Here is an 18,563-nt window from a genome sequence, read left to right as displayed (position 1 = left end):
GATCACTTTAGGAAGAAGGGTATTATGTGGGAGGCCTGCAAACAGGGTCCCACAGATGGTTATTTAGTGTTGTCAGGATTCAACAGTTCAGTAACCGTTATTGATTGGCGGTGGAATGCGCTAAGGGAAGTAATTGGTTGTTGAGTTGTTAGTTGGAGCATCTAAATTTTGAACTTCAGGATTTGCGTGGGGGATTATTCAAGTATTAGGGATTCTCGATTTCATTGGGATTCAGGAAGTGCTCATCTAGTTCTTAGAAGTGTGTGATCAAAATTGTGCTCATCTCGATTTCACTGGGATTCAAGAAGTGCTCATCATTGAAAAGGAGACCAAAATTGTGCTCCTAATGTCAAAGTGCAAAGGTGAGATGTATCCACTGAATCTGAATCCCATCAAAGGGAAGCCTGCTACCTGCCTACTTACGAAAGCTTCTTCTGATGATAGCTGGCTATGGCACCGAAGGCTCTCGCTCCTCAATTTCAAAGAGATCAATAAGATTGTTTTTGGTGATCATGTACGAGGGATTCCACTCTTGAAGTATGATAAGGAACATCTTTGTGTAGCCTGTGAATTAGGGAAACATAGCAGGATGAGTCATCCAACAGTTGTGAACACCAAAGTGATAGAACCACTTGAACTTCTATATGTAGATCTATGAGGTGTTTCTGCAATTGAAAGCATTGGTGGTAACAGATATATAGTTGTAATTGTAGATGATTTTTCCAAATTCACTTGGGTGCATTTTCTTAAACATAAAGCAGAAGCAACTCCCAAGCTTAAGTATTTTATAAAGCAGATCGAACTTCACCTACAAAAGTTCGTTCGTAATGTTCACAGTGATAACGGTTTGAAGTTCAAAAACCAAGCGTTCGAAGAATTTCTAACTGAAAAAGGAGTAACTCATAACTTTTTGGCTCCTTACACTCCTCTACAAAACTTGGTCATTGAAAGGCGAAATCGGTCTTTGTGCGAAGCTGCGAGAACCATGCTCTCATTCACAAATCTGCCACTCTACTTCTAGGCAGATCCTATTGGAACAACCTGCTTTACTCATAATCGATCAATCCTCAATTAGCGATTTTCTATTACTCCTTATGAAATATTGAATAATCGAAAACCTAATGTCAAGTTCTTTCGTGTATTTGGTTCCAGGTGTTTCATTTTCAATTCCAATGAGCAAAGGAACAAATTCGATGTGAAGGCTAATGAAGATATTTTGTTAGGGTATTCTCTGACTTCTAAGGCATATAGGGTTCTCAACAAAAAGTCTACAAATATAGAAGAAACCTATTATGTTACGTTTGACGACAATTATTTAAAGAAGTATCAGAAGGACGACAGTCAATCAAAGGAGATCTTTCCCAAGCTGAGTCTAACAGTGATTCCACTCTCCAATCTCTACGACGAATTCTTGAATCTCTTTGATGAGACAGAGAAGGCTATATCTTCAGAGTCCAAAGTAGCAGATAACAAAGCGGATGAGTTAAAGAAAATTATCAACGAAGCTGCGAAGGATCTAGAAAAAGAGCCTAAAAGTAGTAAAGAGCCACATGCTGCGAACACACCATTTCAGGGGGGAGGGTTATACTTTAAACTCCATATCAGATACACCTTTTCATGGGGAGCATTCAACTCCTCAGGTGACCCATGAAAGTCCATCCCAAGGAGAGAATTCAATTCATGACAATGAGCCACATCCATCATACTTTTTGAAATATTCGTTTGTATAACAATTACACTCTTCATGTTTTTCACTTTTTATAATGATATTGAATAGGTTTACACTCGTTATGTTTTTCAACTTTTATAATTATGGTAGTCCTGTTTCCTGCTAACTTTGTCATACTCTCTAGTCTTCTTATCGGGCACCCATTTATTATTATGTTTTCTAAGGGCTTATGATGGATTTTATTGTAGCTGAAGAGGAGATTGCTAGACGAAAAGTAGCAGCACAGCAGGAAGCTGCAGCAGGTAAAGAAGGTTGGTGGTGGTTTTGGTATGGCTAAGAAAGAAGGTTGAGGTTCAAGGTAATGAAGGTGAGTGATGTTTTAATTTAATATTGTTACCATTGTGAGCTTCTTGACTTACTGATGGTCTTAAAATTTAACTTCCACTATGGGAAAAGTTCTAGTATGTATGTTGTAGTAATAAGTAAAAAATGTAAGTACATTGATATTATGTGTAAAAGCTAAAGTATATTGCCTATGTTCGTTAAAAAGATTATTTCTTTCCTATATGAAGTGATGATGTGTAAAAGATAAAGTATGTTGTCTATATTAAATAATGATCTATTTTTATTTATATTCATGCAGATGTGTTTACTAAAGGGACTAATAGGGATGGTGTAAATAAATGTGAGTCCATTGGTAATATTGCGTTTGTACACGTTATGGCATGACAATTGGGGATGCCAACTTCTTGTAATGATTTATCAAATTGTTGCTGTAAACATACTTTCTATATGTGAATGTGAATGTATTTATGAATGTTGTATTTTATTTATTAATTTATGTTGTTTATCAGAATAACCTACATGATGTTAATCGATCAATATTGATATATTATTTATTTTAAGTTGTTCCGTAATAGTCATGACAAACAAAAAAAGTGATTAAATGTCAATAATAGACACAGTTTAATCTATTATGTATCACTAAAAGTCAATAATAGTCATGACAAATGAAAAAACATGTGACTAAAAGTAATTTATGGTGACTGTTTAATATATTACATGTCGCTAAAAGTCAACAACAGTCGTGACAAACGAAAAAACATGTGACTAATAGTAGTTTGTAGTCACGGTTTAATATATTACATCTCATTAAAAGTCAATAATAGTCATGACCAGAAAAAAACGTGTGACTAAATGTACTTTATGGTCATCCTTTAATCTATTACGTGTCACTAAAATTCAGCAATAGTCAAGAAAACTAAATAGCTTGTGAGGGAAAGTAGCTTATAGGACCATTATAAAAAATGATTGATAAAACTACGAGAAATTGGTATCCTATGGTGACACTTTTTACCTATAATAACAGTTTTTATAGGTTATAATCTCCACAACTAAACGTCACTATAACTTACATTTTAATAATGCAATATTTCCTTTCACATTGAATGAAAAAAAAAAAACCCATCAGAAAATGTAATAGTAACAAGTTTTTTGCGTGGCCAAAGACCAATTTTGTACTAATGTAAGTTATGTTTATTTATATGCGTCGTTTATGTTCGTTTATTTATGTTTGTTTAACATCTTAACAAATATAAATGATCGAACATGAACAACATAATGTTTTTAAATGAACAAATATAAATAAGAAAATTAAACATGACAGACTCATGTTCTTATTTATTTGTTTGATTCATTTATGGCCTTAATTTCAAACCCCATTTAAATTTCCAAGTTATTTAATTTGGAGTAAACGAAATTCAACCCCGTTTTCATTTCCATGTCTATTTAATTTGAGTAAACGAAATTCAACCCATGTTCATTTCCAAGTCGATAGATCAAGAAACATTTCAATTACTACGTTAAAAACTTCCACTTCAATTTTAGTAGTCCCTTAGTCCCTTGCATTTTAGATTTATTATTTTAGATTTTATTTTAATTAATTACCTGTCACTTGCTGATTTTAATTGATAAAAAATATAAAATATAATATTTGAATTTATACAAAAACTATGAAAACTTTTTATATTCTAATAAATTGAAAGATGTTTCTGATAATTTTAATAATTTTTTAAAAAAAGTATTAGGAAATATACTTTTTTGGTATACCAAATGAAATATATTTGAAAATAAAATACTATTTATTTTATTTTTTATTCTATTTTAAAATTAAAATATAAAGGTGGGTTGATCGAAGATGATATTTACCATCACCTCCATTTTTTAATTACGAAATATAGAGAAATTAATCCAATTCTCTTATTCAAAACGGAATAAAGAAATAAATATAAATCCATACCACTTATTCTAGCCTAGTAAATTCCCCTCAAAGCATCAGTCACTCCTCTACTATCTTCTCAAGCCTCGTAGACATCCGCCCCTTACCACCACCCCCACGGCGGTCTCCGACTCTACCGCCTACATACCTTTGGTTTCCTTCATAATCATCACCACCATCTTCAACCCTACTCAAGGAAGATGTGATCATCTTGTCCCCATCTGAGAAAACTAACGGGTCAACCCTTTTCACACAACACCAACATCTCACCTTGCCACCACTAATCATAAGTGCCTTCCCGGCTTTAACCGCCATAGAAGCCATGTCCTCCGCCGTTAACCGCCTTTTTAACCAGCTGGACGGCAGCTGAAAGTAGAGCTGACTGGGACGAAGCTCCTCTTCTCCAGCCATGGCGGTTACATACTCATCAAAGTTCATCTCATCGGCGTTGCAAATGAACGACCCCTGATCATACCCTAAATTTTCTAACGGTGGTGTTAACAAGAACACCTTCATCGGCGACGAAAACTCTTCAAGTTGGCCGTCTAAAAGGATAAGTTTCGCGGTAGTGGCGTTGCTTGCAGTGGAGGCAGAGTAGCATGAGGCACAATTACCCATTTTAATTTCATTGGAGTCGAGAGTGAATCAAAATATGGGCTTTTATTTATATTTGAAGTTTTGAAGTTTTGTAATCTTTAATGCTTGACGTCGTTATCGACGTTTTGGTCTCCATTTATATGTTTTCTTGTAACTAGGCTGTCTTATATCTTATCTTCATCAACTTTGATTTATATATATATGATACATAATGTACTTATTTAACTAATAATTGAATCCCATAATTTAAATATTATGAGTAAAAGTTTGTTAAACACAACTATTTCGTCGATATCCCAGAATGGTGATTTTAGTAAACTAATGCGTAAATCTGGAAGAAAGATATTAGAAAAAAGATGTTGTGTTTTGTTTGTTTCTTTTCTAATTAGGAAGATTCCATATTTGACTTATAAACATGGGAAGCAAGAATATTGTTCATGTAAACTACTAATAAACATGAAAAGTGGGTAGGGTTTGTTATCGAATTAAAATGTAATCACAATCAAAACTAAGAATACAACTATATAAATACGAAAACTATCTAATATTAATTAAGTTAAAAGGTTAAATGAAAGTCCAATAAAAAAAATATGCCCAAAATACTTTATTACCTTCATATTCTTCATCAAACTCACGATTCGACATCAATAGGCATTAAGAGTTTTTCAGTGAAGAAGGAAAAACGAGAGCATTCGTAAAAATATCAACAATCTACAAAGCTAATGGTACATAAGGCATCGAGATGGTTCTAAGTTGAAAATGATAACGAGTGACATGACAATTAATCCCGATGTACTCTATCCGCTCATGGAAAACAGAATTCACCGCAATATGCATAACAATATTGTTGTCACAGTGTAAGGTGGTAGGTTGAGAGATAACACATATATCTCTAAGAAGCCAACACAACCAAACAATCCCACATGTAGTTACATCCATAACACGATACTCAACTTGTATAGAAGAGCAAGAGACAACATCTTGGTTCTTACTTTTCAACAAGATTAATGAATCTCCAAGGAGAATACAAAAACCAGAGGTGGACTTGATATCATTAAGGTCATTATCCTAATCATCATCATTACAAGCATACAACTCTGGAGAAGACGACAAAGGGAAAAAAACACTCTAAAACTAAGTTCCACGAAGATATCTTAAAAAATGAAAAACAACTTCCCAATAAACAGTAGGGGGAGTGGTTACAAACTGTCTAACCACATGAGTTATGTCTGGGCGAGTAATAGTAAGGTAAACCTAACTGTCAATAATAGTACAATACAAGCTTGGAAAAAATAAAGAAACTTCATGAGTTTTAGAATGTTGGGCATTAGTTTCAAGTGGTATGTCAGCAGTTATATTGTTAGTGCGTCGTGAACGTTCACATAAATCGTATGTGTATTTCGACTGAGATAAAAGTTAACCTTTTTTTAGATTGAGTAGCCTGAATACCCAAGAAATAACAAACATCCCCATGTCTTTTATAGCAAATTGATGAGCCAAATCACAATTTAAGGATTCAATACCAACATAGTCATCACCAATATATAATCATGACTTCTACATATAGTGATAAGAGAATCTGATATGCACCTATGCATTTCACATAAAATTTCAAATCATAATTACTAGGAACAAAACAATGAGAAGTAAACATTATAGAGAACTTCTCAAACCAAGCATGATGAGCTTGTTTGAGACCATATAGAGCTTTCCAAAGTCGACATACTTCACCTGACTGGTAAGCAATTCCAAGGGGAGGGGTCACGTAGACCTCCTCATGAAGATCACCATTCAAGAACACATTCCTGACATTCATCTATAAGATCTTCTATTATCGAATATAAGCAATTGTTGTTAGAGTACGAACAGTCGTCATTTTGAAAATGGGATAAAAGTCTCCCTATAATCCATACCATACTTTTGCTAATATCCCTTCTTAAAAAAATTGGCCTTGTATCATCCAGCTGATCTATTATACTTAGTTTTAATATTACATACCTAACATGAACCAATTTTATGTTTTCCGGGTGGGAGTAGAATAGGATCCCATGTATAAGTATGATGAAGAGTCATAAGCTCATCAGCCATAACATTATGGTAAAGGGGATCATAAACAACCTCTCAGTATGACGCATCTGAACAAGTATATATTGTTAACAAAGGAAGCAAACGAAGTTGAATAAGATAAAGAAGCAAACTCTATGATTTTGGTATTCTTCAGAGAGCGATTAAACTTACAAAGTAGTGGATGATATGTAGTCACAACAACAGGTGGATGATCAGTTTCAGGAGTGGATGGAACATGAGTAGTACTATATCAATACCATATCCTATAAAAAGACATAAAATTGATCATGAATAATACTTGTTCCGCTCAACATGTAGGCGGAGAACAAAGCAAGTACACAAAAAACTCGTAATGAGGAGAAATTAACTAAATTACCATACGACTTTTAAAGTGGAGAAGATCCATAATTATGTGAAGAAGGGATCCGACAATAATAGTCTTCACTAACTAGCTAGGTGAGCACATGTGTATTTTTCTATGGACATATAAGAGTTATTGATGTTATGGGAAATGTGTAAATAAGTCACTGGATGTGGTTGTGGATGTGGTTGTGCTTGATTATGTGATAATATTTTGATTCCAAAGGATTTTAAAATGTAAATTCCTAATTTCCTTAAGTTATAAAAAGGGATATTTTGGAAAGAACGAGCATGCCAAATATTTAAATGATTTTAAAAGGGCATTACTCATAGTTTGATGAATTTGACCAATAGTATGATGTATTGTCCAACGAGAGTTATAGTTAAGCTCTATATCTATGTAATTGAATAATTCATATGATTGGAAAAAAGTCGATCAGTGTATGTGTATCTAAAGCATATGGAAACTATAAGTGAATATATGTATTAGAAGCTTTATGAAAAGTGATAAGTGTGGGAGAGTTATAGTTAAGCTCTATATCTATGTAATTGAATAACTGATATGATTGGAAAAAAGTCGATCAGTGTATGTGTATCTAAAGCATATGGAAACTATAAGTGAATATATGTATTAGAAGCTTTATGAAAAGTTATAAGTGTGAAAAGGAACAATATGCCTTCTATGTGAGTGATGATATTCTATACTCCAAGGGTGAGTACTATGATTATAGTTAAGCTTTGCAAGTGTTATGAGTTTTATGGGAAGCTTTAGACACAAGTGTATATGTGAATGTAGTCGGAAGCTTTATAAAGTTTTTTCGATCTATATGTGTCACACCCTCCCCGACCGATTGCGGAAATGCCGAGTGGTGACGGTACAAAGATTTACCAAATCACAGAGTGTCAATCGTATCTTAGTTTAGCAATCTTTAATATTTTTAGCTTCCTAGTTTCCTATGTTTTATTATATCACCTCTTATCTTTTTAGGACATTATGCTAATCGTATCTTATTTTACTTTAGGATATATTATTAATGTTAACTTGCTATCTTTTCAGGATATCTAACAATCATTTTATCTTTTAGAATTTCTAACGATTCTATATTATTATCTTTAGGATATCTTACTACTCCTATTTAACTATCTTTGTAGCATATTTACCTAATCCTAAAGTATTTTATCTACAACTCTTAGGTATCCCTAATGGTAGTCGAATCTCTAAGATGATATAATGTATTACCATGAGCCCTCATAATTGACATTGTTTGACTAATAATTTGCCCCGTTACAACGCTTCATCAGACGTCGAATAGTGAATAATAAGAAAATTATCCTGACGAGATTATAGCTAGCAGTCGTAGGTGAGGTTGGCAAACCCCGTATAGATCTATACATATCTTCTTAGCTCTCGCATTATTAACAATTATAGGTATCGAGGAATGCCGAATTTAATCAAGGCCTTTGGATGAATATAACAGCTCACTAACGCATTGACCTTAAGTATTTATCTTTTCTCTTTAAATCTTTCCTAGAGATTTTCTTTAACTATCACAATATAAATCTTTTTATCTTATATTTGATAATTATATCTTTTGATGTCATAATTATTTTGTATATACAAGTGTATATATATATATATATATATATATATATATATATATATATATACACACCCTAATTATGGTTATTTGAAAACATAATATTTAGGCAGAGTAACAACTAAATACAGTGCATATCTCTATATTTGACCAGCATAACTTCTAGGTACTACGTTATCCTAGGGATTTTGGCATCATAACATCTATGTATTATCTCTTCCTAGTTATCCTAGGGATTTTGACATGGATAGGAGTTCCATGTAGATTTTAATTGCAATTACACTATAGAGTCAAATACATTGTTGTTCGGGGAACCACATATGAAGATACTTAAATGATTAGTTCATTTATAACTATGAGCAATCCCATTACGGGGTATTGGTATCTAAGTCATAATTTAAGAATCTAAAACATTCTCAAGAGTTTTCTCTATATACGATGTTTGTGTGTGTGTATGTGTGTCTCTCTATATATATATATATATATATATATATATATATATATATATATATATATATATATATATATATATATATGACACATAAAATGTTAGTATTCACAAAGTTTTTACAATTCAAGTTTGTGGATTCTACTTAACAAAGTGCATTAATTAGCTAATGCATGAAAGTCACGTTGCAACTATAGGACATTTTTGTTCTAAGTGAATGGATTTTATTGAAATTTAACATTTGGATATTGTAACAGTATAAACAACATATATTGTAGTGTCTTTTCATTAAATAATCATTGTATTCTATATTAAAATGTTTAATAATTAAATATCATGGTTATTCTAAATGTCCATAGTCGTTCATGATTGTGAGAGTACCTATGACGTAAGACTAATATGAATGGATTGGTTGATTTTCATGGAGATGAAAATGAAAAGTGTTGCAACCAAATTCATATGTATTTGATTAGTAGAATAAGTATTGGACATGACCCACATCGAGATCACTTAATCGTAGTCATGAGTGATGTTTGATAAGGTAAATATATTTATGTTATTCAACCTGAGATACATATTGGGGACTTAAGTATGGGTAACTATTGTGATTTGACATGGTTCAACATTTTTCGTAACCGTGCAACTACAAAATTCATTGTTGGGTACAATACAAACTATGCAAGAGGCATATGTAGTCAAGAAGGGATTTTTTCCTCTTATGTGTTGAGAGTTAGAAGTCTAAGGTGCCTTAGTTAAAGTTTGATACAAAATGAGAATTATTTGATCTATCTATCAATATCCAACATGATGTCTAAAAAAACGGAATAGTGATAAACTTACCTAAAGCACCAATTGTAGCTTTGCGCTCCTAGAACTGACTGTCAATAAGATGGGTACCTGATATTGCAATATTTATACATATTTTTAGGCATTATTTTAATACATTTAATCTATATTTTGGTAAATTGCAAAGATATTTGGTACTTGTCAAGATAAATTATATTTTGTAATAAAAAAGAACACTTTTGAAGAAAAACGACTGAAACCGACAAAAGCTGGATACTTTGAGGACTAGAGCTAAAGCTAGGAGCTTAAAGGAGAAGAAATCATGCAAAAAAGAATTCCTACGACATGGAGTGATTAACTTTACGGTGTAACATATGGAAGAATCTTGATTCCTTGCGTAGAAATAAAGTTCATTACGTGCCAATAATCATTTTGTAAGGTCACACCTTATGATTTGATGAGTCAAACACTCCACACACTAACTGTAGGAGTTGGCATCAACATCCACATCAACATCAATGCCTCAATCCTTATCAGTGTCAACATGTAGATAGTATTCTTTTGCAAGTGGGAGATCGTTGGATCTATATGCTCAAGTGTCATAATTGAATGGCATTTGCTAATAACATATAAATATATAAGGTCACACCTAATCAAGTTGTCACATATTTAATATGTATTATTAGTATGATTTTTAGTAAATATAATCGACTCTTGTATTTAATTCGAGAATAATTATCGTGTTGTGAAGATAATAATTAAAGAGATTACAAACTAGCTATTATATCATATTGTATAATTTAATAAGTCATGTTCAAATTTTTGGACATTTTGGATTCTTCATGACTTAACTAGTTCCTTTAGTTCATTTAGTTAGTGTAACCAATTCACCTTTCTCTATAATTTCTCTCTAGAGCCATGAAAGTCAAAGGGATGGAATGTTACTTGCCAACCTCCCTCTTAAATGCATCATACTTGCAAGTTACCACCACTTTTCATTAATTGGAAGTATGGACATTAGGTGTTTGTTTTAGGTATATAAGATAGTGTAAGACTTAGTTTTTTTTTCTAGTTTTTAACTCTCGTCTTCCATTTCTTTTGCACAAACGCGAGAGCTCTCTCCGGCTCTCCCTTTTGAAGCTAGTTGCAAGCATTGGTTTTCTAAAGTGCTTCTCCTTTAGTTCTTAATTATGTTAAGCACTTAAAGGATTAAGAAGTCACCTATACACAAAGGTAACTAGCATTCCATTGTGCATTACTCTTGGTGGTGGATACTTGTAGAGAAGATCAAGTTTCTTGTTCTTTGCTATCTTCATCAACTCTCTAATTCCAAGTGGGATCAAAGGCTCCAAAGGTTGTCCTCTTAACATCCTCTATTTTGATCTTTCTAATTCATGTAATTAGATCCACTTGGTGGTTGTGTTAATGATCTTTAAAATAAACTAGTTATTTTAAATGCTTTTGTTGCCTCTTAATATTGTTTTATAAAAAAAGGATCATTTTTAGCTTCTCCAAACCCATAAATGTTGTAAATCCAATAAGAATTATAAATAATAAGATTGAGCTAACCATACTAGGAGACTAAAATCATATTCTCCGATCAGAAGAGTGTAAGGATCTGGTTACTTAACATAAGCTTCTAGTAAAAATTATTTATGCTCACGCTAGGGGTAGTAGGGTTTAGGCATTATACCCCAGGGCTTCGAAAAGCAGCCATGTAGTTCCTAAAAAAATCTAACAAACAAAACCCTTAGGTATCAAATAAATACCTAATATATTGTGGATGTATTGTGAGTTGGCATGAACAAATATATCAATGAAGTTGTAAACTATACGATAATTGGATTTAATTTAATAAACTTTTCAATAAAGAAATTTTCTTTATTTGTAAGTTGATTGAGATGATGGAAGCTAAGAATAAATTTCATTGCTTTGATAAAATGTTAGGATTCTGGTGGGAAAAAATAGATCAAGAAACAAAGGCTTGAGAAGTTGAGAAACATGAAGCCAACTATGTGTGATATTAAATTGTATAATAATAATAATAATAATAAAGAGAATTTTTAGATAGATTTTTAGTTAAACCTTGGAAGGTAGGATAACTTGAAATGATACAAAGGAAGGGAATGATAGAAAATGAAGAAGAGATTTCTCTTTCCTGGCTAGCTTTTTCTTTAATATATATCACTAGTTTATAACCCATGGAAACCACGGTTATAAAATTAATTAAACTTTTATAATAAAAACTCAAAATTATTAATTAGTTATTTTAAATAAATTATTAATTTAAAAGATATTGTTATTAGTTATGTGAAATTATAATCGTTGATTCAAACCGAATCGTTCGTAAATTGTAAAAATGAGTGCGCCAAAACATATATATTGTAACACCGTGATTTCTAAAAATAAAATTTCCATTTAAATAATCAATTTAATATTAAAAACACTTGTGTAGAATCTTATTCACATTCGAATTACAAAACATAGTTCCATTTTTATTATAAGAGAAGACCAGGATCCTCCAAAACACAACTCTTTCTTCGGTGTGTACAATCGAACCGTTGCCATCCCGCGTTACTGTAAGAACCTGAAACATCATAACATAAACAACGTAAGCACGAAGCTTAGTGAGTTCCCCAATATACCTTACGCACATACGCCCTCCGGCCCGGACCTTTCAGTCCACATAATATTGCCTTCCGGCCCGGATCTTTCGATCCACATAACATTGCCTTCCGGCCCGGATCTTTCGATCCACATAACATCGCCTTCCGGCCCGAACCTTTCGGTCCACAAGATAATTGCCTTCCGGCCCATGCACATACATAACACATAATACAAATACTCTAACACATAAAGCACATATATCATATATCATACCTGACCTTTCTGTCACATAACACCTTGCCTTCCGGCCCATATATAAGCATGTATATCACGCGTAGCAACTAACTTTCCATTCATAGCATATAAGCATAACACACAACATACTTGACCTTCCGGTCACACAATCAAACCCTTCCGGGTGAGGTATAGTGAGAAGACTCACCTCGCGGTCACTGGGAGATAGCAACTCCCGAAATCCCTTGCACTTGATCCTCCGAGCTCCAAGCTCCCTGTCTCATCATATATCCCTTCTTAGCACTTCTATCTTCCACGTTAACTGACCCTAAGAAATCACACCAGTCAACTCTGGTCAACAGTCCATTGTCAACTCGACTGGACTCGGCGAGTTCCCTGGCGACTCGGCGAGTCTGGTCGTCCTCACCAATTCCTGCGGAATCCCTTTCTACTCGTCGAGTATCCCTCATGACTCGACGAGGTCCTCGTGGAAGAATCGCGGGGCCACCCCGACTCTACTCGCCGAGTCTGATGAACAACTCGGCGAGTCCCAGTAAATCTTCAAGCTACTCGCCGAGTCTGAAGAACAACTCAGCGAGTCCATGCCATGCAGATGAGCAACTGCTTCCTGAAATACGTATGGTCCCGAAATACACAATCATGGGACTTCTGGACCTCTAATCATCCTATTACCGGGGTATAAACTCATGTATAACAACATAATAATCCATCAAATCACCAAATGGGTTTCATAAACCCTAATCCCATAACACATCAACATAGCAGAGGATAATTCGAGTTCTTACCTGAATAATGTGTCCTCTGTGTCCCCAATCCTCAGAATATGACTCCCTTGCTGCTCCTTTAGCCAAAACTCCTCTTCTTCTTGCCTAACAACTTCTTCAAGGTCAATAATGGTCTTCAAGTTTGCTCTAGATGCCACAGTCGTTTAGGGTTCTCCACAATCGGCCAAAAGACGCGAAATGACGACAATACAACCCTTATATACGACCCAATACGAAACGGCTAGGGTTTCTGCTGAACAGCGTCGACTCGCCGAGTCCATATCGGACTCGTCGAGTCCAGTCGCGAACCCACGACCCGGTCTGCGATCCTACTCGGCGAGTCAAGGCTCCAACTCGCCGAGTCCCTTCTTAAAACACCCCCAAATCATAATTATATCAATATTTGAAATTCCGGGCTGTTACAACTCTCCCCCACTAGAACTAGACTTCGCCCTCGAAGTCTCACTCTGAAAATAGCTCTGGCTGCTGCTCCCGCATCTCACGTTTCGGCTTCCCTAGACACTACTGATCTCTCCCGAGACCGCTACTGAACCAATACCAGAGGTACCTCCTTGTTCTTCAGAAATGTTGATCTCCCGATCCCCGACGGCTACTGGCCTCTCGATGTAACACAGGCTCACATCCACCCAATCGTTCTCTAGTAGAACCACTGCTGACTCCTCCGCTATACACCTCTTCAACTGCGACACCTACCAGTGTCATGGATCCGACCCAATTCCGTTGACAACTCCAAATGATAGGTCATCCTTCCTACCTTCGCACCTTCACGAAAAGACCCAACATACCGGGGCCCCCCATTTACCCCTCTTCCTAAATCGAAGCACCCCGTCAGAATTGCGAAGTCGCTGACCTGCATCACATACTAGCTCTAGACGATCACTAACTCTCTTTAACCTGTTGAGTCTGCTTTGCCAACTAAAGCCCAATATCTGTACTGTCCACCTCTCTCTGAAGCCGAGAGTTACCCAAGATGCAACTATGCTCTAAATCCCAACAATCACTCGATCAATAAGGGTTAGGAAACCATGAACCACCGGATCCCCGATCCAAAGTCCGCTTTGTCCATCCCGGACCAACTGAGAGATCCACTCTCACTCCCAGAGCAACTCTCACAAGTTCTCCTCTTGCCATCATATACACAAGCTGAACTCGCCCTAACCCCCGTAGGTTGGAAAACCCGATACACTGATGATATCCTCGAACATCTCCCCAGCTGAACCACTACACCCACCCTACACTCTGATCAGGATCACACTGAGAATTTAAGATTCTCTCTCCCCCTGCATCCCTTCTGAGCCTCAACAGACATCCCAACCGAATGGGTTCCTAAACCACTGCCGCGAATACGACGCTCAAAACCATACTCGAAAAACTCTAACCATAACTCTGCTCTGCAGCTTTCACTTTCGTGAACTTGCACCCCCTTCGGAGTTACATACCCTCCTCTTTTCTTTTTCCACGGAACTCTCTCGAACATAATGCCACTCCAACCGGTGCCACGGTGCTCGCCCCAAGCGACACCACCCTTCTTGCGTAACTACTATTCACATACTCTGGTTCTCATTGCAGGGGCTCTCAATCCCATGCACTCTCTCCACTCACCAAAATCACTGCCTCCGCTAAACAAGATCAATAACCCGGGGCCAGACCTTCCAATGCAATCACACTGCAACATACGCGATCCGCAATTCTCAAACTAATCCAACAATACCAACAGAGTCTCCAGTATGACTGGACCGACTCCCATAACACATACTAGCCACTCGGGGCTATATCTCTGTGGGTCCGTGCACCCACACTCTGCGAACCCTCAGGTTCTAACTCTGGGAACCTTCCGGTTCCAGCTCTAGAAGCATGCACAACATAATCCCGTGGGATTAATGCAGTACAACCCATCACGTACCTCAAACGTACCGATACTCTGATCGCAAAATTCCGATTACTTACTCAAGCTTGATCCCGACCTCCTCTCAGGCCTCCACAATAAACTGCCCTAGGTCTGTATCCCGCCCCGCATACTCAACACTCGCTCTCGTCGGCCTATACTTTGCGCTGACAAACACTTGCTGAATCCCAACAGCTAAGCACCCTTACCTACTTATCGATTTCCCGGAGAATTTTACAATTCTCCCCCACTAAAGCACTGACTAATTGCCACCGACCGTCATTAACGACCTTTCAGAACCATCCTGCACAAAGAGAACATTTACCCACTGACTGCTTCCCCCAAGCATAAACAACCCTCAGTGAAACACATCTCCTCCCTGATCAATCCACTCAAAAGAATCCGGTCTTTCAATTATCCACTTCACGACTGCAGATGCTACCCGACACTCAATCCCGTGTCGCATCTCCACTAACAACCCTCCACAAACGATAACCAACGGAATTCTCAACAATAACCCGTAACCAAAACCCACAATCTGCCAAAGGTTGAATATCGCATCGAAAACCGCACGAGGCTACCGGCACCAAAACACCAAACTATAATCATACTCAACCATCAGGGAACAACAAATGCCAAGCGAAAACCTGAAGCACCAATCCATAACCATGCCAAACCTGCGAAACAACGAATACCGCATCGAAATCCACACCAGACACCAGCACAAACAATACGCCACAATCAACGCAAGCTACTCAAGACATCAAGAGAGCATCATACCCGCAGCTGCCTCCGGCACTGCTCCGTCTCCCCCTGCCGCAAGCCGATAAGCACGACCTTGAGCCCTTGGGCTCTGCTCCATCCTGTCCTCCTCCTGAACTCCTCAAGATGGCCGGTGCTAGGGCCTGCACCGATCCTGCAAAAAGCTGTGGACAGTTGACCCTCAAATGTCCAACCTACCGACACTGATAACAAATCCTGAAATCCCGAATTGGCACCGACTACCGACAATCCCGTGCACCGTGCCCCTCCTTTCCGCACTTGCGGCATGCACCACTGGGCCAACAAGCTCCGGTGCCATCTCTCTCACACTTCCCACAGGTGTGACCGCTCCGATCCCCCACTCTAACGTCTACGGTCATGGACCGTTTCGGCGCCGACTGTGACTGCATCGGGGCCTGCCTCATCTCACGCAACTGCAACTCAACCTCTAACTCACGCCACATGGCGGCCTCCTGCGATACCAACACGGCTCGCGCCTCTGCGCAGACATGAACTGTCTGATACCCCCCTTGAACATACTCAGATATCGGGGCATCTGAACCTGCTCCGAAACGAACTCAGGGCAAAACATCGCCCTCCCAATGAACATCCTGGTGATCTCAGTCACCGACCCCAACTCCTGCTTCCGCTCAAGGAACTCCCGAGCCAATTTCTCCTTTTTATCTCGCGGAACCTAGCGAGTACTGAACATCCCTCTGAATTGATCCCATGAAACCGCAGCCCTCTGCGCATCGGAAAATGACCTCGTGGTCAATCTCCACCAATCCTTCGCCCCGAGCCTCAATAGGTTCAGAGCACATCCCACCCTCTGATCAGCAGGGCATAAACTCGTGGAGAAACACCCCTCCATGTCTGATAACCATCTCATAGCAACAATCGAGTCCTGAACTCCATCGAATGTGGGAGGCTTCGCATAATAGAAGTCCCGATACTGAAAACCCCGACTAGCCCCTTTCTTTGCCGTTGCTACAGCCGTTGTAACCGCCGCGGCAGCCGTCTCTGCAAAAGCCGCATATCGCTCATCAAACTACTTCAGTCATAGTGGTCCTGATCGACCCAAACAATTCTGGCGACTCAGCCCGCAACAATGCATCAACCTCATCACGCCGGATCTCGCGAATCCTCGCATCCCGCTCGCTCGTGCTCGTCCGACCGATAACCGGATAACAAGATAGCCACAAGCATCATCCACTACGAACCATGGTACTCATTTCATAACATCCCTCCTCAACATGCTTCGGTGTATGGTACCTGAACCATAGCACCACTCCCCAATCTGCTCCAATGTATAGCACTCGGACCACAACATCCATCTCAATCTGTTCCGATGTATGGTGCCCGGACCATAACATCACCCTATATCCGCTCCGATGTATGGTATCCGAACCATAACATCACCCCTCAATCGGTTCCTTAGGACCTTCAGGATGCCCCCTGTATCAAGTATGGGTCCTCTGCTTTCAGTAGTACGGGCCCATACTACCTGCCACATCTACCCATACTTTCCACACGGACCCTCCCGGAGTTCCTAAGTAGCTGATAAACCTGCTCTTTCACCCATCTCATCGCGCGTGCTCGCTTTCCAGCGAAATCCTCTACTCTACCAGCGCACTCATCTGGCTAGATTTACTCCCTAGTCCCTTCTGCCGTCCTCCCGCTTCTTTGCTATCAGCTGCTGAAGAGTTCCCAATGATGCCAGCCCTCTACCTCCTGAGTATCGTCATACTCACTTGGTAGCTGACTCCCATCATCGATAACTCCACAAAGCACAAAGCAAGCAGCATTCGAGCATTGAAGCATACATAGGACTCCCCATCTGTGGTAGCTCCATCTTCTCGGCTCATCCTCGGGAGTACCTCTGTACCCCGTAGCTTTACCCCTTGTGCGTTCTAACTAGATATTTCCACTCATCACATACACACAAAAGCATAACGCACATATAACAGCAAACCCTAGACTAAGGCATCACAAATCAGGCCACTCTAGTCCTAAGATGTGGAATACCTAGCCTGTCTCTAGCATGCAATAATGTCTCATAAAGTGCATAATGGATATTTCATAATACAAAAGTAAGGGTATTTTGGGAAATCACCGTTTGGCTCTGGCTGATTGTACACACTGCTCTTTCTTGCTTTCTTTTTGAACTCTTTTCACTTTTAGAAAACCATTTATTTGGAAAACTTTTTCTTACTTCCTCAGTTTGAGTCCAGATTTACCCGTAGGTGCGTCCGAATCCCTCAAACCAAGGCTCTGATACCAATTTGTAACACCGTGATTTCTAAAAATAAAATTTCCATTTAAATAATCAATTTAATATTAAAAACACTTGTGTAGAATCTTATTCACATTCGAATTACAAAACATAGTTCCATTTTTATTATAAGAGAAGACCAGGATCCTCCAAAACACAACTCTTTCTTCGGTGTGTACAATCGAACCGTTGCC

At 37.9% G+C, this 18,563-nt stretch overlaps 1 protein-coding gene across 1 annotated transcript; it reads right to left on the bottom strand.

Moving 5' to 3' along the window:
* Positions 1–3,906: 3,906 nt before the first annotated feature.
* LOC111895708 (uncharacterized) lies at positions 3,907–4,705 on the bottom strand. Its single transcript, XM_023891781.2, has one exon. It carries the CDS (start codon positions 4,563–4,565, stop codon positions 4,008–4,010), a length of 558 nt encoding a protein of 185 aa, XP_023747549.1. The 5' UTR covers positions 4,566–4,705; the 3' UTR covers positions 3,907–4,007.
* Between the last annotated feature and the right edge of the window lie 13,858 nt (positions 4,706–18,563).

The sequence above is a fragment of the Lactuca sativa genome, chromosome 7 (assembly GCF_002870075.4).
Source record: "Lactuca sativa cultivar Salinas chromosome 7, Lsat_Salinas_v11, whole genome shotgun sequence".
Lineage (NCBI taxonomy): Eukaryota > Viridiplantae > Streptophyta > Magnoliopsida > Asterales > Asteraceae > Lactuca > Lactuca sativa.
Note: the sequence above shows the minus strand (reverse complement) of the source record. Positions and strands in the feature narration are given on the sequence as shown.

Coding starts and splice junctions, on each gene's coding strand:
- LOC111895708 (XM_023891781.2), bottom strand. CDS start 4,565: ATGGGTAATTGTGCCTCATGCTACTCTGCCTCCACTGCAAGCAACGCC.